The 20,598-nt window shown below is 61.9% G+C and overlaps 1 protein-coding gene across 1 annotated transcript; it reads right to left on the reverse strand.

The window, feature by feature from the left end:
- Nucleotides 1-957: 957 nt before the first annotated feature.
- On the reverse strand, nucleotides 958-5,737 carry EN2 (engrailed homeobox 2). Its single transcript, XM_086685551.1, has 2 exons — nucleotides 5,023-5,737; nucleotides 958-1,714 (listed from the first exon to the last, which is right to left on the reverse strand). Exons 1-2 carry the CDS (start codon nucleotides 5,717-5,719, stop codon nucleotides 1,398-1,400), a joined length of 1,014 nt encoding a protein of 337 aa, XP_086541677.1. The 5' UTR covers nucleotides 5,720-5,737; the 3' UTR covers nucleotides 958-1,397.
- Nucleotides 5,738-20,598: the final 14,861 nt, after the last annotated feature.

Consider the following 20,598-nt stretch of genomic DNA (forward strand, 5'->3'; position numbering starts at 1 on the left):
AGTTATATATATAGATACTGTGTTTGTTTATATATATGTACTTGGTGGGGATATATTGAATATATTTAATTTACACTGTACCACACCGTCAAAAAATAAAATGTATATTAAAAAAAAAAAACAAGAAAAGACAAAAAGCGATAAGAAATGATTATTTACACATTTTTCTTCCTTCCTCTAGATCCTGGAGGATTCTGAGTTCCTTTGAAAGTCAAGCTAGCCACGTGTTCGGAAACTGGACTCTCACAGGCCCGCTTGTGCACGTGTACACGCAATGCATAGGTATGTACACGCGCATATGCACCTTGAAAGAATGCTCTCCGTAGCAGAAGCAGCCACTTAAAAAAAAAAAAAAAAGAAAAGGAAAGGAAGAAAAAAACAAACAGAAAGGAAGAAAATACCAACTCCCCTCTCGGGAGCCCTGTGCCCGCCCAGAGGCAGCAGACCTCTGCCATTTCTGGGGCCCACGCGAGCGAGCGCCTGGCGTGGCTGATGGAGCCACAGGAGACTCCCTGGGCCTGGAGGGACGAGGGGCCTCTGGCCAGAGGCTGGGCCAGGGGTCCCTGAAGTGGTGCCTGGAGGCGAGAGAGCTGGCCCTGGCAGTGGGCGGCTGGATAGGGGACAGCGACACGACAGAGATGAAGCATACACAGAGGTGCTGGCCAGGCCTTGGCGAGAAGGAGGAGGGGGAGGGGGAGGGGGAGGAGGGGGAGGGGGAGGGGGAGGGAAGGGGGGGAGGGGGAGGGGGAGGGAAGGGGGGAGGGGGAGGGGGAGGAGGGAGAGGGGGAGGAGGGGAGCCTGGTGAGGCTGGGGCCTGGGCTGCCCATCACCAAGGGCCCGCTTCCCAGGGCGCTCCTGCGGGGGCCCCTGTGCTCCCCCCAGCCTGGGGCAGGGCAGGGGGGGGCTACATACCCTCCTGCTGTCCTCACCAAGCCCACACAAACAAAGTGGCAGAACTCACAGACCAAGTAGGAGCTATTTATTCGGTTCACAGTCGTGTGAAATGCAGCAATAAAAATCTTTGGACTTTAGCAAGTTGTTTTAATTTTTTTTTTCTTCTGAAATTAAAAAATAAAAGTGTCCGATGTCCCACCATGGAGCTTAGGGGATTAAAAAAGATGAAACCCTAAGCAGCCCCCCTTCGCAAAAAAAAAAAAAAATCATAAAATTAGCATAATCTCATAAACACAGAAAAACTCAAAAAAATATTTTATAGTCAGATATTTTGGATTTTACACCACCTGTAAATTATATATACATAGAATATTGCAGAACCGTAGCGAATACACGATATTTTCACTATTAATGCTGGTATAATCTTTATACACTGGCCCTTTATGATTTTAAATTATTGCATTGTTTAGCGTGGACTGAGACTGGACTCGCGCCCGCCCGCCCTACTCGCTGTCCGACTTGCCCTCCTTGGCCGTGGTCGAGTGGTTGTACAGGCCCTGTGCCATGAGGTGCACGGCCAGCGTGTTCTTGTTGCCCGTGGCCTTCTTGATCTTGGCGCGCTTGTTCTGGAACCAAATCTTGATCTGCGACTCGTTGAGGCTGAGCTCCTGCGCCAGGCTCTGGCGTCGCTGCTCCGTCAGGTACCTGTTGGTCTGGAACTCGGCCTTGAGCCTCTGCAGCTGCTCGGCCGTGAAGGCCGTGCGCGGCCTCTTGTCCTCTTTGTTGGGGTTCTTCTTCTTTGGTTTGCGAGACCTGGGACCTGGGCAGGCACGGTGGACAGAGAACAGGGTTAGGACGTCTCGGGGCCTGTCTGCCCCCTCAGTGAGCCAGAGGGACAAAGAGATGAGGGAGGAAAGTACCCAGTCCCAGAGGGACTTGGGGACCGGGCTCGGACCCACACAGCCTCCAGGACCCGTCCCCCCCCCCCACCCCCCACAAAGCGAGAAGATAGGCTGAAAAAAGTGTAAGTGTGAGGGAGTGAGTGGGGGTAAAGGACAGGCTTAGTGGAAGGGTCGCCAGGGGCGCTCGGCTGGCTCAGCCGGGGGTGCACGTGACTCTTGATCCCTGGGTCCTGAGTTCAACCCCATATGTGGCATAGAGTTTACTTAAAAACAAACAAACAAACAAAAAGGTCTCCAAGGAAAACTCCCGCAGGAAAGCAAAAATCCAAAACTTCCTAGCACGACCTTTTCTATCCCTTTCTGAGGTTCTGTCCAGGAGTGAGGACAGAGTGCAGGCAGGTGCCAAGAGAGGGGCCACGAAGAAAGGCTGGGGGAGGGGCAGTCAGAGCAGCAGGAAGAGGAGCCCAGGGGACAGTGACAGGATTCCCACGAGATGCCCACAGGGGGTACCCCTCAGGTGCTAGGGGCCTGAGAAGCCAGGAGGCCACAGAGTCTGGAAAACAGGAGGAACCCCCGGGCTGCCTCCACCTTAGCCCCCTTTCGGTCACCCCTAACTGGGCCTGTGGGCCCAAGTTCATTGTTTCTTTTCTGGAAGAGAGGGGGCACACGCACTGAGCCACTCGACACACACCCCCCCCCCCCCCCCCCCCCCCCCCGCCGCTCAAGTCTCCCAGTGCAGGAGAGGGGACCCGGCTCCCCCAGACTGGGGCTGCCTCACTGGAGGCCACAGGGGAGCCCAGCCGACCTCGGGCAGAGGGTTCGGGCTTCTGACCCCCACGCGGGTCTCCTGCCGCTGGGACCCCCTCCCCGCACCACTTGAGGTTGGTTTGGGGCAGTGCAAGGTTTCTCGGACCGGCTATCTGAAAAGGCCCTTGTGAGGGGAGCGCTCACAAGGAGGACCCAGCGCTTTCTTTTTGTTTCTGTTCAAGAAGTTCGGCCCCACGAGGGTGTGCTTGAAGGCCGAGGCCGCAAAGGCTGTTGGGGAGAGGGTCCGGGCCGCACGTATGGGCTTCTTGGTGCGTGAAGGGAACCACCTTTGGGGAGCACCGGCCGCGGCCCCTTCCCAGACGCCCGCGGCGGGAGGCTGGACCCCCTGCCGGCTCCCTCGAGCCGCCGGAACCCCCGGGTCCCCGCCTGCGCCCACATGCCCGTCCCGCGGGGCCAGGGGACAGCCCTGCCACCCCGCGCCGCGGCGGCGGCGGAGGGATCCCGCCGGGAGGTTTCCGATCGCACAGTCCCGACCCGGGAGGGTGGAGAGCGCGCCCGGGCCCCAGAGAGCCAGCGGCGCCGAGGCCCGAGGACGCGGCCGTGCGCTCCGGGAGAGGCAAACTCGGACAGAGGCCGCCGCGGCGCGGGAGAGGGGGCGCCAAGGGCCGTTCGGCTCAAAGCCCCGGCCTTCTAGAATCTAGAGCAAACCCACACTCACCCCCGCGCCCCCGCCCGCGTCCCGCGCGCGCACACCCACCGTGGCCGCCGCGCGCTCGCCCAGGACGCCGGTTCCGCGCGGGCCGCCGGGCTTTGATCGGGAGGCTGCCGGGGCGCCCGCGAGGGGCTCGGCGAAGGCTCGGAGAGGCCTCGCGAGGCCCCGCACCTGCTCGGGCCGACCGCGGCCTCCTGCGCCAGGAGCCGGCGGTTGTCCGTCTCCACCGTCCCAGGGAAGCACGCCCCCCACCCTCCAAACTCCTCCGGTGCTGGGGCTCTTGCACCCGCGAACCAGCCGGTAAAAACATACACACCATTGTGCGGGAAGGAAATCTCCCTAAAATCAGAATGTTTCGTTCTCTCTTTGATTTTCTTTCAAAACGTAAACACTTAAAGAGTCGCAGAGACAGAACCAAAGCTCGGCAAGAAAACTCTCTGCGTTGCTTCTTTGTAAAAGGCCAAGAAACACCAATGTTACCTTATGGGTTTTGTTGTTGTTGTTTCGTTTTGTTTTGTTTTGAGTGCAAGAAGACCAGCGACTGGGCCCCGGCAGGGCTGCGGGGCTCCCGCGGGCCAGCGGGGCCTGGGGCGGCCGCGACTTGGTCGCTGCACAAAGCGGGGCCGAGACACCTCGCCGGCCGCTTTGTGAGCCTATATGTTAATTAAATATTAACAAAGGAGGGAGGCGAGAACAATGGAGCAAATTTCAGGTCTAGCCGGAGAAATTTGGATTTCATCAGAAATAGGCACACACATTTCTGCGGGAAGGCGGCCAAGGGGTGACTCGGTTGTGCGGTGATCTGGGTAAACCACCCCCCTCAAAAACAGTTGAGGGTTAGGGGGGCAGAGGGGTCCTGTCTGGGCTACCAGCTCAGGGACAAATGGAGTCCGTCCTAATGGCGGTTTGCAAGCCAAGCACCGCGTTTCATGCAACTGATGATTTCCACAAGGACGCGGATGTAGCTTTTCAAAATCCAGATCTATGAAAAATACACTCAGCACCTTTGCGCACACCCGCGGGCCCCTCCACCGCACTCCCCGCCGAAATCTGCTTTCCTGCCTGGGAGCTGCCCCACAAAACCTCTGGGAGCAGGTCCTTTATTTGGGGGACTGCAGGCCTCCCTCCCTCTCCAGGCAGTGATCAAGATGGGTGCCGAGCTCCCTCACCGTGTGCTCGGGCAACTGAAACCGGGCGAAGAGCGCCTCTGTGTCCGTCCCGGTCTCTGTCCCCCGCTCCTCCCTCCTCATCCCAGGCCCAAGGGTGGAAGGAAGAGCCGGGAGCCTTGCTCTTTCTTCCCTGGCTTCGTCTGGGATAACTGGGTCGCAGGGCGAGTCTAGGTCTGAGGTGGGCTGCACATGGGTTCTGGGTCTGGACTGAGTTGGAAGGACGGAGAAGGGGTTAAGAGTGCAGGCTTCTAGGCCAGCCCTGCGGCCACCCCCAGTCCTCCCGAATAAACTCCAGCGGGGAGGGGTGGGTAGTGACTCCGAGGAGTGGCCCCAAGGAGAGAGAGAGAGAGAAAGGTCCTGTCTCCTCCGCTTGTCTAAGAAATCGATCGTGTCCCTTCTCCCTGCCGCTGCCCGGTCCGGCGTCAGCCGGGCACAATGTCCCCGCTTGTGCGTCTTTGTGTGTGTCGGGACGGGGGGGGGGGGGGGGGTGGTGGTGTTCCGGTGTCTTCTCCCCCTGGGGAAGTTCCCGCGCCAGCGCCGCCCCGCAACCCCGCGGGCCTCCCCGCGGCGGGCTCACCTGAAGACGGCCGGTCGGAGTAGCGCGTGCAGTAGACCCAGGCCGGCCAAAGCATGGGCTGCGCGCCCAGGTTGGCGCTGGCCTGCGAGCTGTCCGAGTCCGAGCTCACCGACAGGTCGCCGCCGCCCAAGCCGCGGGCCTTGAGCGCCCCGTCCAGGGGGCCCCCGGCGTCGCCGCCTTTCTTGGCGCCGCCGTGCAGCGAGAGCGCCTTGGAGCCGCCTTCCCCGTCGCCCGGAGAGTCGCCGCCGCCGCCGCCGCCGCCGGGAAGCGGCCCGCCCGCCCCGGGCGCCCCGGGCGCGTTCTGCCGGGCCTCCCGGCCGGACCCCAGGAGCTGCTCGGCGCCGCCCGCGCCGCCGCCTCCTCCTTCCGCGCCGCCCGCGCCGCCTTCGCCGCCGGCTCCACCGCCTCTTCCTCCTCCCGCGCCGGCACAGCACGTCCCCGCGTCCTTTCTGCGGCCGAACTCGGGCCGCAGGATGTTGTCGATGAAGAAGTTGGTGATGCGGTGCGGGTGCTGGTGGTTGCCCGGCGCCTGCAGGACCGCGGGCAGCATCAGAGCCCGCCGGCGGCCAGTGTCCGCGTCGCCCGGGCTGCCGCCGCCGCCGCCACCGGAGCCGCCGCCGGGGCTGGATTCCGGCTGCCGCTGCCCCTCCGCCGCCGCCGCCGCCGCTTCGATGGGCTTGGGGTCATTCTCCTCCATGCTGTTCACGACAAATCCCAAATTGGTTCTCCGGGGACCCCCCCCCCGCCCGCTCCAATCAGCCCTCGGCCCGCCCGTGATGCGCACGGAGACACTCGCGGCCGGCTCGCGCCCCTACCCCGCCGAGTCTTCCGAGGGCGTGCGCGGCGGCCGCGGCCAGGGCCGGGGTCGTAGGAGTCACCGGCCGCGTTCGGAGCGGAGCCACGTTCCAATCCACGAGTTGAGTTTAGAAAAATAGCAAGAGTCGCCCCGCACCCAGACGCCGGGAGATTCAAAAGAGTCGGGTCCTCGTCTCTGCAGCGCACCCGGGCGCTAGACAGTCACAGAGGTCCGGCAGGGACCCGGGGCTCCTCCCGGGCTCCGCGCTCCTCTCCGCGGCCGGCTGCCTCCGGCTCCCGCGCTGGCGCCGCGGCCGCCCGGGGCTGGGGCCGGAGCTGCGCGCATGCAGGCAGCGCGCTCCCCCGCGCTCACGCCCGCCCGGGCCCGCTCGGGCCGCCGCCGCTGCCGCCGCCGCCGCCGCCGCCCGGCCGCCCCCGCCCGCGCGCCCCGGCCGGCCCTCGAGGGTGCGGGGCGCGAGCGGTCAGCGCGCCCGCCGCCGCCGCCAGCACGCACATGGAGGCCCGCGGGCCCGCGCTGCGCTCGGCCGCCGCCCCGCCGCGGGCCCGGGCGCCCCACCGGCGTGCGGCCGCGCCCCCGCCGAGCCCCGCCGAGCCCCGCGGCCCGAGGCGCATGGGTGAGCGGCGGGAGGCGCGGGCCGGGCCGGGCCGGGCTGGGCCGCCCGCGCTCCCTCGCCGTCTGCGCGCCCTCGCCGCCTCGGCCTCGGCGCGGGCTCGGGCGGTTTCCAGGCCACTTAGCGCAACCTGAGACACTTTCACTCTGGATTTTTGTTCTTATTTTTAACAGAGCCCCCTCGAGTGACGTCGCGGGCCGGTCTCCTGGACACGTGCCTCGGGCCAATGGCCGCGGCGCCGCGCGCCCACGTGACGAGCCGGCGGCCGCTGGGTGACGGGGGCCGCCCGCCGCCCCTCCCCCGCCGCCGCCGCCCCTCCCCCCCTTAAAGCGGCCGCGTCCCCGGGCTCCGCGTGCCGGAGCCCCGGCCCCAGCGAGCCCGCGACCGCGCTCCCCGCGCTCGCTCGCGCTTTCCCCGGCCGCCTCTCGGTCCGGGGACCCGAGGAGCCCCCGCCACAGCCCCGCCGGGTCCTCCCCCCCCCCCCCCCGGTGTGCCTCCGTGGACGCGCGCTGCGAGACGGCTATTTTTAACATTTCCATATTGTTTACCGTGGGGAAAAAAATCCCACAATTCCTTGCACAAAAATGCATAAATAATATTAAACGAGCCGCCGAGATACAAAGGGACTTTTGTGGTCTCCTTTCCTTGCTGGCGGAGAGGGAAATTGTCACTTACACTTGACTTTGGTAACCCGGCAGATTCGTGTCTTTAACGCAGAGCTGGCGCGCAGGACCCTCCTCCCGTAGACACACATTGTAAGTGTGCATGTGTGTGCGTGTGCGTGAGCAGGGCGGCGCGTGCATACGGTAGGATTCCACCCGGGGACACCGGTCCTCATGAAACATGCATGTAGACCCCGAAGAGCGCGGGAATAGGATTTGGGGCTCCGTGCGGGGAAAGAGGAATAAAGGAGCGTGGCGGGTTATAACCGAAGCCTGTTTCGGACAGGAGAGCCCGGCCGACGGCTCAGCCAAACCTTAAAAACCGGCCGGAGAGAAAATACCGAGATCAGCCGCCTCCCCCCCCCCCCCCCAGTTCTCAGACAACCCTCCTCCCCCACATCTCCGCCCCCACTGAGGGGCTACCAGGCCATTCACCTCATTTTCTTTGTCTTAAAACCTTTTAAAGGAGCTCCTTAGGAGAGCAGAGACCATCTAAAAGGAGCGGCGGGGTGGGGGGTCCTTTTGGGTCTCCCCACTTCCTCCGCTTTTTTCTCTATCCCTTTCTAAACTTCCTTTCCAGTTGCTGTCAGAATGTCCAACTTGAACTTCTGTTTCCTCTTCTCTTCCCCCTCCTCCCCGAGGCTCCTTCCTGTTTGCCCTTCTCTCCTCCTTGTCCCCAGCTGCAGACACCCCACCGAACGCGGCTGTTGTTCCCTGGGCTTGCCTGTCGATCACTTAAAATGCATTTTTATGGAAATTTGCAAACTTCAGGAAGCATCCTAAAGGACAGCTCGGAGGGTTCGGGAGCACTGACACAGTAAAAGTACCCTCCGCCGAACGAGGGGTGGGGAGAGGGAGAGGAGGGAGAGCTGGGGCTCTGGCCAGCCCAGGCCGTTTCAGGGTGCAGGCAGCTGAGACCCACTGCGGAGCGGCTCTGGGCCTGGGGCTGCCAGGGGGCACTGCCAGGCTGGGCGAGGTGGGATGGGGCCCGGGCGAGCAGCCTTCCCAGGACGGTGACCCCCGGGCCACCTTGAGGACTGAAGGCTTCATCCTAGTCTGGCTCGGCTCTCTTCCGGTTGGTGGCACCTGGGGCCTGTCCTCTCTCTAAGCCAGCTCTGTCTACCCGCTGCAGGCTCCAGGGTGCAGTGTGGGACAGCGTGGGACAGTGTGGGACAAGGAGCAACAGTTACAAGGGTTCTGCTCCCCAGAAGATCAACCCTCGGAGGGGGGGCCTGGATGGGGACAGGCGAAGGTGCTGGCCTGGGTCGCCTGGCCCCTGAAGCGGACTGAGGGCTGGTAGGCTCTAATGGCAGATGGGGAGGCTCCTTGATCTTCTGTAGGGCTCAGACAGGGTGGGGAAGGCACTTCTCACTTGGGGTGACCCACATTTCCTCCCCTTGGAGGGGTGCTTGCCAAATGATCCGTCTGGGCACACACCTGCCAGGGGCCCTCCCTGTGTCCCAGAAACTCAAACCTCCCAGTCTGCCTGCCCCTAGGAGAATGGGGCTGGTAAGGTTTGTGGGAGCACCCTTTCGACACATGCCTGTGGTCTTCTGGGAAATTTTCCTGCACCTCTGAGAGCCCTAGTCATCACCAGCCAGCGAATGTCCAATTACTTCGGGCTCCAGAGCTGGCAGGGAGCGGAGGGAAGGCCCATGGCTGGTTTGCTTCCTGCAAAGGCATCCCAGGTTAATTTCCCCACCTGTCCCATGAAAAATCAATTAGGCGGGCTCCGAGAAATATTTTCTAATTTCTTGGGAAACTTGGCCTCCGGTTGCCTTAGCACTAAGTGAGCCCCGGGTGCTGGACTTCTGCTGTGTTCTCTCCTGCAACCCAGGCTCCGAGTCATGGCTGCAGCAGGAACTCTGCAAAGCAGCACATGATCTCCAGGCAAACCTAGACTGTTTGTGGGCAGTAACCTCAAGACACCCGGTCAATACACGTGGCAATAGTTCCCCAAAAGAGCACCCCTAGAGAGGGAGCAGCATCCAAAGCGCCAGCGGGGAGGGCCAGTGAATCCGGGCCGAAGCTGCACAAGCGGAGGGGATTCTAAATCTTGCGACACAGACATGCGAACAAGCTGTTGCAGGAAGCTTGCAAGACGCGCTTGAGGCCCAGCCCCGGCCTCCCGCGGAATCCGGGACTCTGCCCTGGCCGCGCTTTTGCGGAGTGCGGGGAGTGGGCGTTTGTAAGATTCTCGCGCGGTCCCGGAGATGTCAGCCCTGCCGCCGCTCGGCCGGCCCCGCGGCCCGCGCCCCTGCGCCCGGCGAGCGGCGCTCCCCCTCTCGCCGGACCCTGCCGGCTGCGGCCGCGCTCAAGGTCGGTTTCTCGGTCGCTGCGCGATCGAGCGGACCACCGCCGGACCCGTGTTTCTCCTTAGCATACAAGGAGGCCGCGGCCCGGGAACCTCGAACGTTGCTACTCTCCCAGGTGCGGGAGAGCCTCAGCAAGCCACCCGCTTTCGGAGAAGCGCCTCCGTCCTTCCCGGGCTAGCTGCACAAAGAGGGACCTGGAAGTGTGTCAAAAGGAAAGACCGCTGCTGGACACGTGGGTTTATAACAGTGACACTAGCATTGCAAATAAAACCTGCGGGGCTGTGGATGGCAGGGGAGCTCCTGGGGACGTTGGGTGCCTGGCTGCAGGTTCAGCCTCCTTTTTTTCTCTTAAAATGAGGCTGGAGGAGGGTGACATTTCGGTGGCAGCTCCGTGGTCCCCTCAGTCTCCACACTTGGGTAGGTGGGCGTGGGGACACGCAGGAAGGAAAAAACGGAGGCAGTGAGAGCGGCGTTCTCCCCGAGGGGTCCCTGCCACTCGGCTGGTAGAGACGCCCCACGGTTTTAGAGAGCGAAATCTCAACCCCGGCACAATCAAGCTGGGAAGCCCCGCGCCCCTGGCTGGGAGCCCGGCTCCGAGCTGCCTGGCCCTGGGCACTGGGCCTGGACGGGGAAGCGAGGCCGAGCAGAACTGCCTCCAGCCTGGCTGAGCCGCCCGCCCTGGGCCTGCAGACAAAGGCCGCACTGAAGGGGCTCGAGTAACAGAGGAAGGATCCGGTGGGCCAGGAGCGGGGGAGCACGTCTGTGCTCACCTCCAAGGGAAGCAGGGGCCTACACACCCAGCGGGGTGACTTGGGGCCCAGGGTCCTGGAGGCTGGGCCTGGGGTCTGGGGCCTCAGCCCGGTGACCCCAGGAAGGAAGGGGTGAAACACCGCAGTGGCCAGCCGGGGGAAGGCCAAAGCCTGTGCGGGAGCTGAGGTGCCTCCACTCCTGGGCTCCAGGCCTCATGCCTCTCCTGTCCCAGGCCGGCAGTGGTCCCCCAGCTCCCCAGAGGTGCCTGAGGTGCCGCAGAGAGCCTCCTGGGCGGGTGGGTGCCCAGGCAGGCTCAGCTGAGGAGGGTATTTGGGCAGCAAGCGAGCCTTGCCTGTCTGGGCTCCGGTGGGGGCAGCCGGAGAAGCAGCAGCTTGTGCTTAGGCAAAGCTCCTGGGTGGCAGGGGGCACCATGTGGGTGAGGCACCCCTGGAGACGGCCCTCCTGTCCAGGCCACAGGGAGAGGTCCTCATTGGGCCGCTTAGCTCTAGCGCTAGCCTGGGAGAGCTGGGGCAAGTGTGGAGTGTGGGCAGATTTCCGGAGCTGGGAGACTGGCCTGCGGAAACCACCCCTAACCTGGTTTCTCCTGCAAACAGAAGCTTCTAACGGGGGATCTGTAGGCCAGCCGTACTTGTGCTCGTGAACTCACCCCTGAACTCTCTCCTCGGTCTTGGCCCCAAGCTCACCCTCCCTTGACTTTCTCCAGGGCCAGAGGACTCTGGCGAGCAGATTCAGGAAGGAGTCTCTGGGAATCCCTTTGCGCCCCGGTGCGGGAGGGGGGGGGCCCTTTCCTGCTCTCTCACCCTGTTTCACTGCCGTTCTTAATCCCAGTCAAACCCGGACCCCTTTGGAGGTTGGGCCCACTTGCTCTCCGGACGGACCACAGGCTCTGGGGTCTGGCATGGATGTTTTCCCAGAGCAGCCTGTACAAAGAGAGTCACGGGCGGGGGCCGCATGGACTGTTCCAGGACCAAACGCCTCTACTGTAAAGAAAACGTCCCCAGAGGAAAGTGACGCATTCCAAATAATCCAGAGGAAAATAGGCAAAGTTGGTTTGGCAAAGGCATTTTGAAGAGCGGCACTTAGAGTCCGAGCTGAGAGCAGGAACAGAGTGAGACGACACAGCCAAGGGGAACGGAGCTGGGGAGAGAACGAGCCCCCCTCTCCGATCTTATGATTACTTACGAAGAGTGGAAGAACTTTGCATGTCCAGCCACTGTCTTCCTTTGGGTCTTTGGAAGGAGAACGAGATCTTCGAAAGGAACCTCCCCAAACACCTGCTTCACCTCGCAGAGCACGAGGTTTCTTTTCCTCTCTTTCTTTTCCCTCAAAGACACAGGTAACCGTGGAGAGGCCACCCACGTGTGCTGACTTTACGCTGTGTTTGGAAGTGTGTTTGAGGAGCTACAGGTCTTCAGAACTTTCGACAAGTTCAGGCTCAACTCAAGTCCCTGGACCCAGCCCAGCTCGCGAGACAAACCGCGCCTTCGTCTAGATTTCCACCGTCACTCTCACACGTCCACGACTGAACAGCGCGCCTCACTGGGGCGGGGGGGGGGGGGGCGCTCAGTAGAGTTATGCCCCTGGTTCAGCTGGGGGAGGGAGGATTTTTCAAAAACCTATGTTCAAGGTGATTTCTTTGTCCCTTTAGCAAATAGAACTGGATACTTGGATATAAAAGGGTGAAACTACCTTGTGGTTTAAATCCAAACATTCCCTGTACTTGGTCGAGTTATGGATCAATTTCAGGGACTTCAACAAAGTCGGTCACCTCTTCAGCATGACGATCTAACTGGAGAACGTTCTCAAACGAACGGTGTATGGGAGCTGGGTACGTCCCAACCTGGCAAATTCCTGTGCTAAGTACCGAAGGGCACTCGTCGGAAGGGTGGTTGCCCTTGACGGGGACAAAGGCTCCATGCACCAGCCTGGTGAACCTGCAAGGGGGGCCGGGAACCAGGCGGGGGTGCCCAGTGGGTGCCTGCCTTAGCAACTCACTCTGGGAGTCCTCACCAGGGCCCCGGCTGCCCTTCCCTGGGCTTTTCAGAGGGCTGTTAGGGCCGGGGACACCCTCAGAACCTCCCTCCACCCTCCTCCTCCCCTCCAGGAAAAAACCCGGGGCGCGATGTTTTAGAGCGAGGCCACACTGCAGAACATTCTTTCTCCTGCGAAACTCTTCCCTCCCCTCAGTTCCTCTAACAAAACTACCCCATCCCTCCGCAGGCAGCCTCTTTGTGTTGCGTTTTACGTTATGGACTTCCAGCGTTTTCTGCGTGTCTCATGTCAGTAATCCCTTAAGACACAACAGCCTCTGCGAGGCCGGCAGAGTGCTGGGACTCTATGCCATTTGGAGCATTAGCGCAGGCTCCGAGAGAGAAATGGGATATGAGCGAGGATTTCCCACGTATGTAGCTAATGCCCTTAAATTCCTCGGGATTTACACCTCCCCATGTACCGGGAGCGGGAAGCGCGAGCTGTTCTAATTAACCGCCGACGTTAGTTCTCGGTCGGCATCGCCAGGGATGCCTCGGCGGCGCCGCCGCTTCTGGGTTACAGACGTTGGGGGCCCCGGGCGCCCGGGGGGCGAGCGGTCCGAGGCGGCCGGCCGGGCCTAGATTTGGTGCCAGCGCCAGGCACACGCGCTCGGAAGGCGAAGCGCGGGTTCCCCCCAACCCCCCCCCCTCCAACAGACGACACTCTCTGGGTGACAATTAGGTTTTCTGTCTTATTTGCAGACACGAGTTCAGCGGCTCCTCGTGCCAAGCGGCCCCGGAAAGCTCAGCCTTGAAAACAGAAGGCGAGACCAAGTGGGGATCTGCTGGGAACCTCGCTCGGGTGCATTCCCCGCAGTCGAAGCCCGGAACAGGTTTAGGATCGGGAAGGTCCGCAGAGGGAAGCGTCTCCCCGGGTTGGAGACCGGGCCGAACGCAGGCTCGCAAGCCCTCTGCCCCGGGGTGGGAACCTCCCTTCCGCAGTAAGAACAACTCCCGGAAAACAGAAAATCGAGCGAGCAGGAAAGCAGCGAGGCCAGGCTGGGCCGGGGCTCTAGGAGAGCTCCCTCTCCGGGAGCCAGGGCGCCTCGCCCTCGCAGGCCCCGGGGCGGGGGGCCGTGCTCGGGGCGGGGTGCCCCCCCCACCCCCGGCAGCCCACGGGCGCCCGCCGCGCTCCCGTCTGCTCCGCCGAGCGGGATCGGGGAGTTGCCCGCGCACCCGCAGCGCCCCGGAAGGGCCCGGAGGTGTCTCGGGCGGGCACACAGGCCTCTGCGCCCAGGGGCTGCGGTCTCTGCGGCGGCGGCGGCGGCGGCGGCGGGGGTGGGACGCCCCGCGCCGGGTCCTCCCGTAGTGCGCCCGACAGGCGGAGCGGGCACGCGGGGCAGGGGCCGGCAGTGCGCGCGCGGGGGTGGGCGGGGGCGCGGGCCTTTGCTCGCTCGTGTGTGACCCGGGCCCTTCCTTCCAGGGGTGGCTGCCTCGGTCGGGGGCGCGGCTCCTCTACCTCCCCCGGAACTGCCCTCCCCACCTCGCGGCTGCGCGGGGTTGGGTGAGGGGGTCCCTCGCTGAGCTCCGACTGCGAGACCCCCAGGAGGCCCCCGGGCAAGTTTCCTCCGCGGGTGCCCTCCCCCACCCCCACCCCTGAGCATCAGGGTGAGCTGCGAAGTCCGGGCAGGCGGGGTTTTCGGGGCGATTCCTCGTGACTTGCCAGGTGCCCCGCCACGCCCCGAGAGGGAGGGAGGGGGCGCTGTGGCTCCGGCGCCGGCCCTGCCCGGGTGGCAGAGAGGTCTACACTCGAGCCTGAGGCTCAGAGTAGGCCCTTAGGGATGCGCCCCAGCAGGGCTCCTGCCTCCGGGCGAGGAGGGGACCCGGGCCCAGTTGAGAGGGTCTCGGCTCGACAGCGGGGGCCCGGGGGTCGGGGGCCGGATCCTCGGGGCGGACTTCTCAGCCTCGGGCTTTCCCTTCGAGGTGAAGGCCGCCCCTCCCTCCCCCAGGCTCCGGCGCAGCGAGGGCGGCCCCGGGCGCGGATTTGTGAACCAGCCGCCGAGCTCTCCGCAGCTCACAGATCAGAGGGCTGCGATCGCCCCACCGACGTGGTCCAATGAGCCGCTGCAAAGAGCGCTTAGCGACAAAGCAGGCACGGCCCGGACTTGGCGGTTCCGCGCGGCGCGGGGCGGGACCGCGGGGGGCGGGGGGCGCGCGGAGGCCGCGACTTCAAAGCCGCTCGCCCGGCCTCAGTGAAAGGGTGGCGCTCGCAGCGGAGGCGCGGCCTGGAGCTGCGTGTCCCTCACCCCCACCCCCGACCCTCCCGCTTCCTGCCCGCAGCGACCCCGGGATCGCGGCCGCCTCTGACCCACCCCGCGCGCGCCCTTCGCCGACCCCCCCGGGGCCTCCGGGCGCGCTCACCTAAACCCTCACCCCGTCCGGTCCGCGCGCGCGCGCGCGCGCGCGCGCGGGGCTTCCCCAAGGAGCTGTGTTTTCAAACGCCTCCCCCACTGCTCCTCCCAGCTTGCAATCGAGGCCTGTCGTGGCCTCGCCGGTGTTCCCCGTTGTCGGGGGTGGGGGCGCAGGCACCCCGGGGGCCGGGCCCAGGAGAGCCCCCTCGGGAGGGAGACCCGTCCGCGCGCCCGCCGCCGGGCTCCCCTTCTCCGCAAGGTGGGTCTCGCTGAGTCTCCGAGGCGGTCCCGGCCTGGCCTCCTCCGAAGCGGCCCCCCACCTGCATTTAAGTGAGGGAGCGGCCGAGAAGCGGGAAGGGAGGCAGGGGTGCGGGGGGCGGGGTGGGGCACTTGCTTGGAGGGAAGGAGAGCGAGGTCAGAGGTTAGAAAGGATTACGGCTCGGCGACCCCTCTCATCCTCAGTGGCCCCGGGAGGGGATCACTGAAGCAGAGGGTCCGGACATGTTTTTAAAAAGCCCAGTTGCGGCGGGGGGGGGGGGGGGGGGGGGGGCAGCGTTGGTCCAGAAAAGAGCAGGAGAAGTCTAGAAGTCTTTCTACTTCCTCTGCTCCAGGAGCCCGGCAGAAGAGGCCAAGGCCGCCGAAAGCGCGCTGTGCCTGCAAACATACCCTGTGTCTCAATGCGGCCGCATCAACCATTTCTGGACACTGACGACGACGGTGCCCATTGCCATCTACGCCTCTGATGATTCTCTGTCCCTCGGTGACCAGGGCACCCCCGGAGAGCCTCCCCCCACCCCCCCGCAGCAGCAGCGGGTGGGAAGATGCATTTTCTCCTTGGCCGCCCTGCAGGAGCAGGGCCTCGGATTCCTGGGCCAGACTCCCAGACTCCCCAAGCCGGGCCTCGGCCTCCCGGCTCCCTCCCATCTCCTGGGAAAGCCCTTCTGGCTTTTCCCCTTCCCCAGATTCCCGAGGATAAATCCCGCCCCCCCCCAAGGGGGGCCAGCCGCCCCCAGCCACAAGAGGGGCTCTGACATTTTCTGGGAGCTGTGGCAGTCAGGAGTACAAAGAAAACCTGAGCCCGGTATGTCCTTCTCCACCTGGGTCCCCCCCCCCCAGCACCCGGCTGCCTGTGATTACCCCCACCCCCATTTCCCGGCAGCTCGGAAGAGACGTGCCTTACTCGGTGAGCAATCCAGATTTCTCTCCGCCTCTGAGCGCGAGACTCCTGCTTTGACTGCCTCCTGGCCACCTCCACTCTGAAGTCTACAAGCTCGGGTCCTGCCTTCCTTGTTCCCCAGTCTGCTCCTTCTAGGTTTCCCCCAAACACCCAGTTTCTCTGTCGAAGCCTCCAGGCCACCCTCGCTAGGCCCTGATTACCCCTCTTCTCTGTCTCCCTCTCCCTCTGCTGCTGTCTCTTGCCCCACCGGGATGGCTGCGGTATCCCTCCGAATAGCTTCCTATCCCTGCGGGTCCCTGCAGTCTGAGTAAGCCTGAGTGAGTGCAGGTCAGACGCCCTCAGGTCCTTCGTCTACACAGGCGGTTTCCAAGAATGCGGAGAATGAGAGGCAACCCTGTAAGCGTCCTTCAGGACCCTGCCGGACACGAGATGCCACTGGCCTCCCTCTGCAGGCCCAGGCACTCTCCCTCTCCATGCAAGCCACCCCCACCTCAGGGGGTTCTGTCCCCGCTGTCTGGAACATCCTTCCTGCGGATCCTTGGATACAGACAGCCAACACGAGGCCATGCTGTCTAAAACCGTGCCTGACCCAGGCATGCGTTCTTCATGGCACTTTTGGCTTCCTGAGGTTGTGTCAGTGTGGGTGCAGTTGGGCTGTGCTGGAACACGCACGTGGGGCGGGCGGGGCCCTGTCCCTTGTGGCTTCAAGCCCGGTCCTACAAGAGGAGCTAGAACACGGCTACACCCAGCCAGCGCCCTCAAGCTTTGGTCTCCGAGCCCCTTAATAGTCTTAAAAATTATTGAGGGTCCCAAAGACCTGTCTTCTATTTTATGTTTATTTCTTTTTTTTTTTTTTATTTTTTTTTCAACGTTTATTTATTTTTGGGACAGAGAGAGACAGAGCATGAACGGGGGAGGGGCAGAGAGAGAGGGAGACACAGAATCAGAAACAGGCTCCAGGCTCCGAGCCATCAGCCCAGAGCCCGACGCGGGGCTTGAACTCACGGACCGCGAGATCGTGACCTGGTTGAAGTCGGACGCTTAACCGACTGCACCACCCAGGCGCCCCTATTTTATGTTTATTTCTTGCTTTTGAGAGTGGTGGGGCAGAGAGAGAGACAGAGAGAGAGAATCCCAAGCAGGCTCCGTACTCAGTGCAGACCTGGGCTGGGCTGGAATCAAGACTCTGATGTTTAACCAACTGAGCCACCCGGGTGCCCCCCCCCCCCACCAAAGACCTTTCTTTATTTGGATTATACCTGCTGATATTTAGTTTAGTTTTAGTTTTTAATGTTTGTTCATTTTGAGACACAGTGAGGGAGGGAGGGGCAGAGAGAGGGAGACACAGGCTCCGAAACAGGCTCCAGGCTCCGAGCTGTCAGCACAGAGCCCGATGCGGGGCTCGAACCCATGAACTGCGAGATCATGACCCGAGCCGAAGCCGGACGCTCAACCGACTGAGCCACCCAGGCGCCCCTGAAGTCGGATGTTTCAAGGACTCAGCCACCAAAGCGCCCTGCTACTGATATTTATTATATTAGAAATTAAGACCAACGTTGTGAACGTATTTGTTGATTCACTTACAATGACAATAAAAACCCTCCTCATGTTTTCTTAAATAATATGTTTCAATGAACGTTTACTGTATCCCCTCAAACAAAACAAAATTAGTCAGAAGAGTAGCATTTTACACGTTTACACGCTTAATCGTCTGGCTTCAGAGTGAAGATTGCTGGCTCTGCACCTCTGCTGCGCAAGCCTTTACTTTGGTCCAGGTATATGAAGAAAACCCCACCTTTCACGGGGAGTTGGAAGAGGAAGGAATGTTTTGTTAGGTTTTTTTTGTCAGATAATCGTGGATAGTCTTCCCCATAATATTACACCAAAATTCAACAAGTGGTAGTTACGGGAAGGTTAGTTGCACCATGGGACCGGAAACCACATCCACGAACATTTCCTACTCTCCTGAACCCCCTTGAATTTGAAAGGACCTTGGAGCCATGAAAGATTTTGCACCACCATTCACGGGTCAGCTCTTCCAGACGCGGATGCTTTCGTCACCCAGGACCACACGGTCACATTTGTTATTGTCACCGTCGAATTCATCAGAAACGGCTTGAAATACTGGGAGGTGGTCTGGCTCGGGGTATTGGACACAGGGTCTCTAAAATTTTGTTTTTCACTTGGAAACTCAAATTTGATTCTTGGCAACAGCTCTGGTTTTCCTGGACATGCCAGCCTTGGTTCTTTTATTCTCGCAAAAACGTCAGTCAGATACCCAAGTCCGGATAACCGTGGTTTGTCCGGCAGCCGTCGTTTTGTGCAGAATGGAGTCCCAGGAATAGACGCCCGCTTGGCTCGCAGCTCGGCCGGCAAGAGCCTCCCTGCTGGACGTGGCCACTTCTCCACCCAGAACGGTGAAACGATACGTATGTGCCCAAGGGCCAAGGTTTAATAAAACCGCTTTTTTTTTAATGTTTATTTATTTTTGAGAGAGAGAAACAGAATGCGAATGGGGGAGGGGCATAGAGAGGGAGGCACCGAATCCGAAGCAGGCTCCAGGCCCTGAGCTGTCCGGGGGCCGATGTGGGGCTGGAACTCATGAACCGCGAGATCGTGACCTGAGCCGAAGTCGGACGCTTAACCAATGGGCTGAGCCCCCCGGGGGCCCCTGAACACATTTCTTAATTCACCCTTCACTCTGGAGTGAGCTGGGTGGACTGAGGGAGAGGATATAATGCCTCTTAAAGAGAAATGATTTCTATGACGATCTACTTGTCCAGAAGTAAAAGTGACATAGGACAGAAATACTGTTTTGTAGGCATTCAAGTGCACAGGGACCCTTCCCGCTCTTAACTAATCAAGCTACCTTTGAACATGAATACCCACCCGAGGGTCACACTCACATATATATGGCACCCAGGTGCCCCTATTTGACATTGTTTGGAGGAACTGTCGCACTGTTTTCTGCAGTGGTTGCACCTTGTGCATCCCCACCCGCATGTGCAGGGTCCCAATTTCTCCACGTCCTCGCCAACGCGCACCATTGTCTGGCGAGAGGGAGAGAGGCGGACCCAACCTCACGGTTCCTGGAGGTGAGGCCCCAGGAGAGCTGGGTGGCGGGTAGGCTGTGCCTCGGTGCCTCTGCCTCGGTCTAGCTGGCTTTGTTGGGGGAGGGGTGTGGGAGCATGGGGTGGGGACAGCTTGGGGGACGGGTCTAGAATTGCGCTCCGCAGCGGCGGAGGCCGCGACCCGGGGCAGGGCCGAGCGGACAGAGAGCAAGAGCGCACTGGGGACTTAGTGGAGCTAAGCCCACAGAAGGGCCAGTGGGCAGAAGGGCGGTGGCCCCGGTCCAGGGGAGGGGGGAGGGCTGGGGGGTGGCCTAGTGGTCGGACCCTGTCTCTGGGGAGAGAGTACGGGGTGTGTGAGGGAGAGTCCCCAAGGGCAGGGAGCGTGGTATCTTGTCCCCGGCCCAGAGCAGCCACGGCAGGTCACGTCTATTGAATGATTGTTGTGTCCTGGGCATCCTTCTGGAACCTTCACGTGGAAGGATCCATCCAAAAGCACAGCATCCCCGTGGGCTCTTGCACCAGCCAGGGCTCGCCAGCGGCCAACAGGGGACCGGTTTTACAGAACTGGCTCCCGAGACGGTGGTCGAGCACACCTAAAATCCTCCGGGCAGGCTGGCGGGTGGGTGCTTGGGCGGGAGCTGATGCTCGTCTTGAGAGAGGATTCCTTCCTCCTGCTCTGAACACCTCCGTTTCTGCTCTGAAGGCCTGCAGCTGGTTGGACGAGGCCCACCTCACTGCGGAGGGTGATCTCCTTTCCTTCAAGCCAACTGATTGTAGGTAGTAACCACATCCACAAAATACCTCCAGAGCGGCCCCTGTGTATGTGTGTCCACACTGGGTATTGGGGAAGGGGCTGGAACAGGAGAGGCGGCCTTGACCCGTGGTCTCCAGCGGACGCTTTACGAGATCTGAGATTGCTTCCCAGGGCAGCTCCCCGTCTGGCTGTGGCCTCAGAGGGCCGGGCCGAGGGGACGGGTGGGCTCGGCCCTGGTTGCTGGGGTTTCATCTCAGGCTCTTGTCCGCGGGAAAAGCCCTCCTGGTGACGGACCTCACCGGGAAGCCTCACGGGGACTGACGAGACAGACGCGTTGGAGCACACGCTTTGCTCAGTCAGTGTTTGTTTTGAGCAGGGTTTTGAGCTCGCGGGGCCTGGCTTCGGACGCAGGGTCACCTCAGCTGGCACAGGTGTTTATCTGTGCACCCGCGAGGGTTGGCTTTCCACGGGCCTACGGGCGGGAAGATGCTGTGGGCTCGTTTGTAATAACCGGAGCTGTTTGTAATCATAGGAGCTGATGAAGACTGACTTTCCGAGACTCCCCGGGACCTGTCACACCCTGACCCCTAGGGGCTGGCTGCCAGGGACGTGGCGCGGTGTTCCCAGGGCCTCCCTGGGTAAGGTGGCTGGCCAACAGGCGGCCTAACACCTCCCCGTCACCTAGGGGTCATTGAGCAACACCACGGTCCTTTTGGTTTCGTTCAATTTTGTTTTTCACAAACAAGCTAGTAACTCCTCCCGACAGACTTGGTGGGCGTATGAGGGAACACACGCACGCACACGCACCCCACTGTGGCCTGGAAGGTTCCAGACTGGTTGACACAGTCTCTCTCCTCTCCTGTGGTGCTGGTCGTGAGACTGTGGCTGGCCGTGCCACCCAAGACAAAACGAGAAGGTGTCAACGCTCCTATTTAGGGCCGATAGCCTTGGTGCCTCCCCAGGGTAGTCCCCTGCACGCCCAGAGCCCCTGCCCCCTGGGCTCTGTCCCCGAGACCCC

Source organism: Puma concolor, chromosome A2 (genome assembly GCF_028749965.1).
Source record: "Puma concolor isolate L17-30 chromosome A2, mPumCon1.1.hap2, whole genome shotgun sequence".
NCBI lineage: Eukaryota > Metazoa > Chordata > Mammalia > Carnivora > Felidae > Puma > Puma concolor.